The 12455-nt window shown below is 41.9% G+C and overlaps 1 protein-coding gene across 1 annotated transcript in view; it reads left to right on the top strand.

The window, feature by feature from the left end:
• The first annotated feature begins 5129 nt into the window (after window positions 1–5129).
• Window positions 5130–12455, top strand: part of KCNK17 (potassium two pore domain channel subfamily K member 17) — a 29055-nt gene continuing 21729 nt past the window's right edge. The window contains 2 exon segments of the mRNA XM_042885890.1: window positions 5130–5220; window positions 5223–5527. Of these exon segments, the coding sequence (XP_042741824.1) occupies window positions 5130–5220; window positions 5223–5527 (396 nt within the window).

The following is a 12455-nucleotide window of genomic DNA, read 5'->3' as shown; positions in this document are numbered from 1 at the left end:
ACCCGAGCAGACCAGGATCCACGTGAACAAAGTACATAGAGAAGTCTTGAGGGAGCACCTTTCATCTGCATCTCACACTAAGGAAGCTCTGTGGATTAAGGTTAAAAGTACATGTTGCAGACAGTTTCTGGAGGAAGAAGCTTTTACACACACAGTCAAGGCATCAGTCAATTAAGACCTTCAGAGAAGTAAGCATGCATGGTAAAGCAACTGTCCCAGATTCATTTTGTACTTCTCTCCCAACAAAGGCAACTTCCTTTGAAATAATCAATTACTGCCCTTTCCCTTTTAGTATCAAAATCCTGATCTTACAGTCATTCATATTCAACAAATCCAAGGTGAGTGCCTCCCAGTTCCCATGAGAAGTGTTGTCATTAAGAATAACTGGTGGATAAAGTCAGGTTCTGAAGTCCTCTTTCATTTCCAATTAGAAAACAAAGATAACCCCAGAGATAACAGTGGCAAAGACCACCTGTTTAATGGCATCCATTCAGTTAAGATTTGTTTGATATCATCTAAAACTAGAGGTTTTCATGTAAAATGATAACATTTCTTTCATTCCTGAGCTAACATGCTTCTTTCTTAAATTGTGTAGATCTTTTGTGTCTGTCCAGCACCAGCTAAACTGTTACGCTTCCATTTGGAGTTAAATGACAGGTCAGAGAAGGTCCTTACCAGAGTTCATTTCACAGGCACCTGAAAACAATATGTTAAACTAAATGTCAGTGCAAACAAACTTCCTTATTTCCAGTCAGATCACTGTTATTACAGTCCTGCATTTTCTTGAGCTAGTTCAGTGAAGAACTATCATGCACAGTATAGGACTGATGCTGTTCATTTACCTTTAAAGAAGGCTGATAGGCTCTTGTGTTAAATCTGATCCTCAGTCATTCATGTAGCATTGGCAGTGGAACAGAGAGATTGCTTTTATCAGTTATCATAAGCCAAAAGTAACAGCAGCCATCTCCAGAGAGACAAAAAAAGCCACAGAAGTTTGCCCAGGCAGCTCATAGCAGGCTTGCCGCTGAGATATGAAACTGTAGTCATGCTTCATATTAAGTAAGCTGTGGAAACTTGATTAAGCAATTGTGTGTTCATTCTGAGCATCATACTAGATTGTTTGTAATCATCACTAACACCTTCTGTGGATATGCTTATAATAATGTACATGCTGCTATTTGTTCAGTGTGTCTTATTAACCACCAACTAATCCATTTAAAATTCACATTAAGTGGAACTTTAATGTAAAGTGTGAATGAAATATGACTGGGCATGCAGACTAACCCCAAGGTAGTCTTTGGCTGGCAGGCTACAGTAATATCAGATGTCAACATTCCAGCAGATATTTTGATATTTCATTTTAGGGAATTGTCCATAAAACGTGTAGATACTTGTGCGTAGATTACAAATCTCTTCTCACATACTTGCTGTCCTAGACCTTCACTTCTGAGGAGAGTCCAGCAGGCTCTTGCATCTGGCTCAGTGCTTGTTTGCTCTCTGCAGTGCTAATTACTGACTCCTGCTCAGTGCAGCTTGGATGTCAAATCTGAAATGCCAGCATGTAAGAATGCCATCTATATCTTATTCAATTGATCTGAAAACTGAGCTCTCAGATGCTTATCCATCTGAGATTTCCTTCACATCTTACCACTACTTACTTCACAGATTTTATCTCAGTCTCTGCACTGATCTTCCTCATTAGTTCCCATAAATTTGTGCAACAGTTTTCTTTGTAGCCTGGTAGCATACAGCTTTATCCTGTCTGGCTTTTTGTATCTTCACAAATCTCCTGAAAAACATACTTTCTCGATACCCTCTCTTCTTAGCAATAATGTTTGTGTAGGCACTTGAGAGTATCATCACCATCACTATACCCTATACCTCTCTTGTGTCGTAAGACACTTCTGGCCCACTTGTGTGAAAGCCAAAGCTCAATTCTGCTGACCTTCATGACCTGGTCAGTTTCTTTCACCTCTCCTTTTTCCACGCCACCTTGCTTTATCTAATCACAGCCAGCCATAAAACATGCGGTAGTCTAAAGGTAATGATACAAACTGTTTTATAACATGTTGCATGCCATAAAAAGTGATAATGAGGTTTATCAGAGAAACAAAGCATGTGTGGACTACTTACTGGCAAAGAGTTTGTTAAAACCTTTCTTAGTTGACAGCCAACAGCACAGAGTTTGAGCTCATTTTACCTCACCCCCCAAATTGTTCCTATACTTTGTACTGCTTTTGCAAAGCAGCAGCATGATGAGACTACCTTCTGAAATTTTTGCTTCTACTGCTTTTAGCAAGGCTGACAGTAGCTACAGTAATTCACAAGCTGCCTGCCAGAAGACTCAATAAATGAAAAAATAAAACCAAAAAAACACCAGAAAAAAAAAGAAAAAATAGCATATGGCCATGTTGAGGGGGGAGGGAGGGGAAGAGAGAGAGAGAAGATACTGCATTAAGCAAGTGACAAAAAATTCTTGCATGCTCTCAATTTTTTCAAGATCCTGAAATCCTTAGGGTCATGCATATCCATAATCATGCTTCTTTGAGATGCACACTGCTGGAAGCTTTAGCCCAGTTTTTGTGCATGGACGGATCAAGTGCTTTAATACCCATCCTCTAACAAAAAGATGGTCAACAAGCATCATCTGAATAGCTAAGAGAGATAATCTGTGGAAGAACTGTGTGATTGTAAGCGCTTACCAAGAGCCAGAGGAGTGCTCAACAAGACTCTTGTTCCTTTAACAACTCACTTTACCTGTGGTGCAACCCTACGCAGAATGGATCTTGCACAACCAGCTATGAGATGCTCAGCTTAACTGCATGAACACCAGCACTTCTGAAGCCTGTTTGCTCAGCCTTGAAGCCTGTGGCAGAAGCAGTGCCAATATCCCATTGATGAAGTCGAGGAGCAACACATTGTACTAAGCGACTATCACAAACAGAACAGGGCAAAAATCAAACCTCCTTTCAGGTTTATACACATCCTTTAACCCAAGCAAGCCCTTCCTCATCCACCAATGCATTGTAACCTTCCAGACAGCACAAAATCATCATCTGCAGATATCTGAGCCACTCTCGACGTAAACTAGAAGGCTAACATATGTGTATCCCTTCCAGATGTATGCAGGTCACTTCAAAAGTAATGCCTGCTATTTATTTCCATGGAAACTAGTTGAACGAGCAAATTCTCAGTTATAAAACACTATTTTTCAGCACAGTCACCATCAATAGCTATGCATTTTTACCAGCAATGAACAAGAACCTGCATGCTGGAATCATCAACTTCTGTGCCAGTGGAAGTGACCACTGCTGAAATGCACTACCCACTGCCTCACTACGCTCACATCCTCTGTTTGGTCTCCAGAAATGTTCATCAAGTATCAGAAGATGCCAGTGGGTGTCATTTCATGTCATTCCACACTGAGGAATTCAGACACACCTTTGCTTCATACACACTTTCATGTCAGATGCCTTTGTGTCAGACTGTGCCTCTGCTGCCATCTGTCACATGGCAACAACATGTTATGGGATATTGGTGGGAAGGTTCAACTTTTTTCTGCCATATTACCAACATCTGTCCCTGATGCTGTGGGCCAACACAAAAAAATAAGAGGCATTACTTTTGGAGCAACCCCTGTACAATACATTTACTAATTGCAAAGTGACATTCCTGAGAATAGTCATGAAAATTAACCAGACATTGTGTTCAAACGTTATGTCATTCTTCCAAGATATACTGTGAATTTTAATCTCTTCCTCCCCAGATCCCTTCTAGCAAACACATGCCCGATGCCCTGGGTTTTCATGCAGTCCTACAGCTGCAAACCCTGAGCCTCGCCTGTAATTTGTTTTACAATATTTGAGTGTAAACGTTAGTCAGATATGTTCTACGTAGTAGTGTGCTTTATACAAACTGATTTTAATGTGGTTATAATGTGAAAATGCTCTACTTCTGTATCTTGAAAGAAGGAAAACAGTATATCTGCTTTTCAGTTTCTTTATATCTTTTCTTTCTCTGGTGTATTATTTGTGGGATTTTTTTTGTTTTTTTTTGTTTTTTTTTCAGTTTATGCATCATTCAGTAATGAAGACGTTGAAAAGGCAAAGTTAAGCAGCATTTTGGTTTTTTGCTTGTTTGTTTTTAGGCTGTGTTGATGACATATCCTGAGCAGGAATTGGTACATCTTACAGAGTTTTACCAGTGAAACTTTGTCAGTCTTATGCTGGCAGAACCTTGCATGTGCAATTCTGAATCTTATCAGAAAGACCGTGAGCTTATGATACACAGACCAAAGCATCCCCCAGAAAACATCAACACTTTAGCAGACCTGTTCCAGTGCTGCAATACATGTTTGAGCACTGTCTAGGATTGTTCAGTTCAGAAAAGAGGAGGCTCAGGGGAGACCTTATCTCTGTCTACAGTTGCCTGAAGGGAGGTTGTGGCAAGGTGGGGATCAGCCTCTTAACAGTGATAGAACAAGAGGTAATGACCTTAAGTTGTGTCGAGGAAATTCAGGCTGGGTATTAGGAAAAATTAGGAGCAGTGAGGTGCTGGTATGGGCTGCCCGGGGATGTGGTGCAGTCACCATCCCTGGAGGTGTTCAACAGTCGTGTGGATGTGGCATGAATGAACATAGCCAGTGGGCATAGTGGGATGAGCTCAAGGCTGGACGAAATGATCTTAGAGGTCTTTTCCAACCATAATGATTCTATGTTTTTATGAAACACTACCGTGGCAATAAAATCACAGAGCAGTGTGAGAACTTTCCTGCTCAGAAGTTTAGAGGTTTTGTTCCCCTTTATTTCATTTTCTGCAATAAAATATGCAAACCGCAAACTTTCTGTACACCCATGACAACTTGGTTGGTTGTCACTATCCGTGCAAGAACTGAGTGGCTCTTTTGATGTTGTCCTGTGCAAGAAAATAAGGGCTCAAACGGGGGAGTACCTGCATGAAGGTGCTCAAAGGAAAGCAATGAAAGGACTACCGCACGAATTCCTTCCTCTCCTGTTCACCTTTACATCCGATCTATACACTGGAGCGTTTCCAACGGCTTATACGAAAGAGTCGTTATCGGAAAAATCCATTTACTGCCTTTAAAACTGACTCAGAAGCTGTGCCGAAGGATGACAACAGACCCACAGCCAGCAGTACTGGAGCGGCGCAGCTACCGGCGGCAGAACCCGAGCAGCTGCATCCCTCCCGGCTCCGTTCGGCGCCGGGGGAGGGCGGGGGCCGGGGAGGGGCCGGCCGGGCTCTGCCTCCTTCCGCCCCGGCTTCTTCTGCTCCGCTGGCGACGGTGGCGGCGGTAGTCATGGGGGTGGTGGCGGGGCGGCGGAGGCGCTGGGGGGTGCCGGTGCTGCTGCTGGCTTACGTAGGTTACGTGGGGCTGGGGGCCGGCGTGCTGCAGGCGCTGGAAAGGCCGGCCGAGGTGCGGGCGGCACGGCGGCTCCTCCAGCAGCGCTGGGAGCTGCTCGCCAACCACACCTGCCTGCAGGGGCCCGCCCTGCAGAGGCTCATCCAGGTGAGCTCCGGGCTGCCCGAGCATCAGCTCGTATAAGGGCTTCTCCCCCGTCGCCGCTGTCCTCGCAGGAGTTGCGGCGTTCGCTGGTTGTAGGTGGCGGGTCCGTGGGATGAATGGCAGGGAGGTCTGGTTCGCTGTTGAATTAGTCAAGTATGAAATAGGTGTAGGCTCTGGCATCTTATAAGGGAGGAATTCCAATGGCTGTGGTGCGGTACATTTAATTCGTTGTTTTAATTAGTTTTTGATATTTTTTTTCTTCTGATCTTCTGTTCCTTAATTAAGAGGAAATGGAAAAATCCTGATAAGGAGCCACCTGAGTTGCATTAGGAAAACTTCTGAGAACATGTGCAGGGAGGCTACAGCACATAAAAGTGGACCAAACTGCAATCTTACTGAAGTAGCTATATTTTATGATGCAGAAATGTACAAAAGGGGATAGATGTTTTTTGCCACCTCCTAAATATAAGGTTGAAGGGTGCTGAACATTTACACAAACTATTCCAGTTTTGGATGTGCTGGTGGTTGGTCGTGTACTGCTAATTTTGGTCTCTCTCTACCTCAGATAGGAGCTAGTGGAAAAAAAAGATCAAGAGGAGGGTGTAAGCAATGCTTGTTGGTGGCTGGAATCATTGTGGCTGGTCATCAGAGCTCAAAGGACCTAAATCCTGAAATATAACTATTTACACTTTTCCCCCCTTTCCTCCCAGCAGAGAGAAATGAAAAATAAGAGAAAGCCATCCAATAGATAACTTTGTTGGGAATTTCACTAATGCCCCAGCAGACGAAACTGTGCTGATACCTATGTCTCCTCCCTTGACTTTCTGAATGGCAAATTCTCTCAAGCAGTCAGTTGGTCCTATAAGGTTGGTCCCTTGAAAGCTACCATGGTATCTACTCCTATTGTTTGTATTGTGTTGTGTACACCCCCAAGTGTGGGAGGTAAATAGTCTTTTGAAATACCTGTCAGAAGGAAGTGATAAATACATCAGAGCAGACCAGCCTGGCATTCCATAGAGGTGGCTGGAAGTTGGCTTTAGTTCAGTGCTAGCACACGGAGCAATGAGTATGGGCCTACTCTGGGACCACTGGGGGCTTCCCTTGGTGAATGACAGCAACATGGTGATGGTAGTAGGGAGAAGGCAACTACAACTGAATAGGCAGCAAGATCCTTTTAATGGGGTTCTCGTGGATGTTTCCCTGCAGGATGACTCCTACTAATTCTCATGTGACTACCAGACAGTACCAAGAAGGAGAACCAGCGAATCCCTTTAGATGACCCATTGCTTTAACATGTCAAGTCAGTATTTAATTATGACCTAAGCAATCTGGATGAGGAAGATAAAAGGAAGTTTGGTTTTATTTTAGCATCTGTGCATGCCTTTGTATTTTAAGAAACCATACCCTGTTTGAATGGCTTCATGTGTTATTTTTAATAACTTTCACAGTGAGAGATTAATCTTAAACAGATAATCCACAGAATTGCCTATTTTCCTGCACTCTTATTTCATTTCCTGTATGGAACTGTTTATTTACTTTTAATGTGCTCAAAAAATGAGACTTTTTGTGTGCAGTAAATTGCTTAATGCACAGTTTAATACAGGCAACATCATTACTAGCCCTCTTCAGATAACAAACGTATTTTAGGTACACTGATGATTATTTGCCAATAGAGAAGGCATACAAAGAGTGTGGAAGCATAAAGCACTGAGTAAAATTTAATAACAATGAACTGTTTGCAACGTCAAACCAATTTTCTTTTAGCCTTCTGGACAATTCTGAAATCTAGGTTTACTTTAAAGTGCATAGGAGCCAATATAGAATAAAATCCCAGTTTGCCAAAGCAATGTGCAAATACCATTTTACAACCTGTTTATCACTTAGTTCCTAGTTACCATCCACAATTGGCAATCCACTCTTCCAGCCCTTGCCTAAACAGAGAGCTCCTGTTTTGAGGAGCTGACAGAAGAGTGTGCTGTGAGGATGGGCAGGAGGAAAGGTGAAGGCAACCAAACCACATAAGGAGAGCTAGACAGTGAGTTCTTGTCCTGTGACTTCCATGGCTCACATCTTTCTGGGTCAGAAACAGTTGCCTAATTAGGAAAACAAAAACCAGAAAGAGTTGGTGATAGCAGACCAACAACAAACAGAGGGAAAATGTGTTAGCTCAGTGTGTGACTTCTGTAGCTGTGGGGCCCTGCTTCCCACAGCTGTTTTTCTGGCTGGCTCTATCCCTGCTGGATTCTATAGTTCTGCATTTTTTCTATGTAACAGAGGGTAGCGCATATATATGTTTCATATATAACCACACAAAAATGCACGCTTGTGTGTTACTACCTGTGTGTAGGGAAGATTGATTTGCATTTTTCTTGACTTTCATTATTTATGGCTGGAACAGAGTAAGGGACAACTGTTGTGCATCCAGTAACTTAACATCTACTCAGGGAAGGTGTGTTGGGGTTTGTTGACCTGTCTGTCCCTTAGCCATTTTTGTGACACTTAAATGAAGTCTGTAATGAAGTCAGTTGTTCAGAAAGAACAGGATCAACAGCTCCTGAGAAGCCGCTAGGCAACGTATAGAGTGGGTGGTATCTGGTTTGTTATAAATACAATAATCTTTGTTTTAAAGTGTGAGGTCACATCAAAGGAAGCTCTGAATTTTGCAGAAAGCTGAAACAGATGCCATGTGGCAGATTTCAGGTGATTACTGTTCTTCACTGTACTGAGAGTAACTGGACTCGATTGGGAGGGAGGGAAGTACCTAAGAGTCTTGGTCCAGGTGAAAGTGATGCTAGTTCCACACGTAATAACCTTTCCAGTAGCATCCAGCGAGTAAAGCTGCATACAAAGAAGGCACTTTTTTTTATGGTAACATCACTTATAGCTGAGGTGTGGGATTGGTCCTAGACATTCAGCTTGATGCACTCAGACCCATAGAATCATTAAGACTGGAAAAACCTCTAAGATTGTCCAGTCCAACTGCACACCCATCACCACCATGCCCACTAACCGTGTCTCCCAGTGCCACATTCACATTTCTTGAATGTCTTGAATTTACGTTTCTTGAACATCTTCTCTCCTGTGAAGAAAGGTTGAAGACACTGGGCTCATTTCGCTTGGAAAAGAGAAGGCTCTGGGGAGATCTCATTGTGGCCTTCCAATACTTGAAGGAAGTGTATAAACAGGAGGGGGGATGGCTGTTTATGAGAGTGGATAGTGATAGGACAAGGGGGAATGGTCTTAAACTGAGACAGGGGAGTTTAGGTTAGATATTAGGAGGAAGTTTTTCACACAGGGGGTGGTGACACATTAGAACAGGTTGCCCAAGGAGGCTGTGGATGCCCCATCCCTGGAGACATTCAAGGCCAGGCTGGATGTGGCTCTAGGCAGCCTGGTCTGGTGGTTGGTGTCTGTGCATATAGCAGGGGGGTTCAAACTAGATGATCTTTGAGCTCCTTTTCACCCCAGGCCATTCTATGATTCCATAGTGACTCTTCCACCCCTTCTAGAATATAAGTCCCTGTTTTACTGCTTTGGTGAAGAATAGGTAGCTCTGGTGCAGCTGAGCTGTCCTCCAAACTTGGTGTTTTTGTCATTGGCTGCAGATACAGATTTAATTAGAGTTGCTCTGCTTTTCAGCATTTCTTTAGTTAGAAGATTGTCCATATGGCCAGACTTGCAATGCTGCATTTTCTGTGTTGGGCTGTTATTATAATGTCCTTTTTGTGCATCTTTTCTTTCTTTCTCTAACTAATCACTTAACACAGCTGTTTCCAGTATTTATTATATTGTTCTATATGCTTTCTAACACTTTAGATGCAAAAAGTTACTTAAACCATGTTGTTTAAATAAACTGGGAAAAAGAAAATCAAAGCTGAGCTTAATGAAAATAAATACTTTTTCATCTAGCAAGATTTAAGGTGTAGTGTAAAAGACCTAATACTAAGGGGCAGGTCATGAACTAAAAGCCTATAGGTGGGTATAGATACTGTTATCTCCAGAGTCAACAGCTGGAGCCACCAGATTAATGACGACAAGATAAGTAGTTCCTGTGTGACTGAGAGATCCTCATCTATACTTTGGCTTGCACTGACATTAAACTGACAGAGATTTTTCCAGCTGTCAGGAAATACAGCCCTGCAAATGTAGTTTAATAAAGTCATCTTGCACACAGGTGATGCAGCGGAAGTTGACTGTTACGGGGTGAGCATCAGAGATCCCTGTTGTTGCTAAGAGACTTATTGCAACAGCACTGGCTGTGTTGTGGAGCAGTGATATATCTGTATAGGACCCACTTCAGTCAGAATATCCATCAGCGTGTCACAGGTGAAATAGAGTTGATCAGCTATAACTGCTTTTTCTAACGTGTTATCAATATCTATTATACTTGGGTTAAATTATAGCCAGCAACTTTTCCACAGATCCATATTTGAGAGAAATTAACATACCCACGATTCTTTCTGATCAACAGTTACTAAGAGAATGTGCAGACCCTGCTGCAGCAGTAAAAGTGCTTCTGCTGATAGAGCTCATTTAATTCAGCAGAACTAACACCAATTACATGAGCAAAACTGCATCTATTTCTTTGGGATTTTTGTTCTTCATGTGTTGTTTGTTTGGGGGGGAGTAATTATTTGATCAGGTTATCTGAAAGACATGAAGTTAAGAAAACTCAGAAATCCAGCATCCATAATGAATCTTGTGCCTGCTCTTCTTTCAGTTTGTGTTCAAGTAAGCTTCTACTCTGGGAGAGGACAGGGAATCAGAGTTCATGCCTGGGAGTGGTGCAATGCATAATCTTTTATGAAATTATTTTGAAGTTAACTGACCCTTGTTCTCACAATCTGAGATCAAGATTAACATTGTTTTCTTCTGATTGCAGCTAGAATTCTATGAAATGTGAATGGGTGTTTATATAGAAACATTACATAGAATTTCCAGAGCACAAAGATTGTGTGATGATATTTCATCATTGCTCTGAATGGTAGTTTGGTGCCTTGGAAATACCTTGTTTACCTCATTGATAGACTGTGAAGGTGAGGAACTGTTTGCATTGTTTCAATTACACTTGTAATTAAAAAGCATTGTTTCAATTACAATTTTCGAGAGGCCATATGCTCCCTGAAGAAGCTGGTTTGTATGAATGTATAAGCTTCAGCTAGGCTTGGGGATGAAGTTTCTTACGCTGTATCTCATTTGCTATGAACTCTGGCCGAAATGCCATAGTTCAGCATCACAAGGGCAAATGCAGTGACTGGAACTGTAGTTCATGAAAAGGTCATTCTCCTGACTCCTTTTGCAGTACTCTTCTTCAGTAAAAAGTGATTTGTCTCTCTGTTATCCTGAAATAAGAGACAGAGCATGATTCAGGAGAAGCCAGAAGTTCTTGTAGATATGCTTGGAATGGTCTTAATCTTCTGTGGCATTATGTTAGAATCATAGAATCCTTAGTGTTGAAGGGACTATTTAAAGGCTGTTTAAAGGCTATCTGGTCCAACTCCCCTGCAGTGAACAGGGGCACCTACAGCTCCATCAGGTGCTCAGAGTCCTGTTCAGCCTGACCTTGAGTGTCTCCAGGGATGGGGCATCCACTATTTCTCAGGGCAACCTGTGCCAGTGCCTTACCACCCTCACTGTAAAAGACTTTTTCCTTATATCCAACTGAAATTTACCTTCTTTAAGTTTGAAATCACTTCCCCTTGGTAGGACAAGGGGACAAGGTCCTACCACCATGTTCCCCTGTGTTACTTTATATCTTGTTATTATAATGGAGGTTAAATTCATAATAATCTAATTAATAATTTATAGAAACTTTATTTTCTTGCTCTAAACTTTATGCTTGTTTATTGTTTTTGTTTGTTTGTTTTTCTGTGTAGAGATGAGAAATATAGTCTTCCAGAGAAAGTAAAAATTGCAAGGAAGACGGTGTCCCCGTTCACATATACACATGTGTTCGTTCCTTGTTGCTGGTTTTACACGCCTTTTCTGAAAGCTTTACCAAGTTCACCTGTAGTTGTGACTTAGCGCAGGGCTGAAGGATGAAGTTTACTGTTGGTGTTAAGAAGGGTAGAGTAAATAATGTTTCTCCCTTTGGCAGCACTTGGTAATGAGAAGCCAAGCTGCAGCCATAAGTTGCTGCTGCTGGTAGAGGAGCCAACCTGTGATATGAGATTTTAGAAAAGAGAATTACACTAGCTAAGAAAGCTGGAAGTTGTCCAGAACTCATAACACAGCATACACTGTGAGCAATGGGGTGGTGGGCAACAATGGCTTAGGGTGCAGCTGAAAGTAAGAGTGAGTCCACAGCAAATTGAAAAAGAATAAACCTACATTTCTCAAGGGAGGAAAAAGTTGTAACACAGACATATCAAAAGAAAAGTGAACTCTAGACTATGTGCATTAATCTGCTGGAGATACTTAAATAGGCTGTCTCATTCCTCTCTTCCTTTTTTTTTTTTTTTTTTTCTCTTTAAGAGCAGAAAAGGTCTTTTAGAAGTGTAAACGAGACAGATGGTTTAATTTTTGCTATGACTGTAGCTGTGTTGGGTTTGTTAAGACAAAGCTGTATGGAATGGTTTCACAGGTGGAGTGAGACACATTCATTGTTAATCATTTGTGGAAGTACAGCCCTGGAGCTGAATAGGGCTTAAAGGCAGTCAGGCTGTGGCAGTGGTTTTATTTTATTTTAATTTGTATTTGTTTAACTGCAATGAGGAAAGTTATTGTCATCCTAACATAAGTTTGCGTTGTGGTAGAAATCCATAGCTTCCTCGTGGAGTTCCTAGTGAGAATCAAAGGAGGGGATTTCTGGCAGGACACACAAAGATAGGCTTTGATTTGCACCAGGATATAGTGATCAATCTAACAAAAAGCATGCGCTTGCAAGCATTAGTTTGTTATGTTTGTAAGTAAAAACTTCAGAGCTGAGCGA

Source organism: Lagopus leucura, unplaced genomic scaffold (genome assembly GCF_019238085.1).
Source record: "Lagopus leucura isolate 7727_CA_CO unplaced genomic scaffold, USGS_WTPT01 Super-Scaffold_73, whole genome shotgun sequence".
Classification (NCBI taxonomy): Eukaryota; Metazoa; Chordata; class Aves; order Galliformes; family Phasianidae; genus Lagopus; species Lagopus leucura.
The sequence above is the reverse complement of the archived record's forward strand: the minus strand, read 5'-3'. Positions and strand labels throughout refer to the sequence as shown.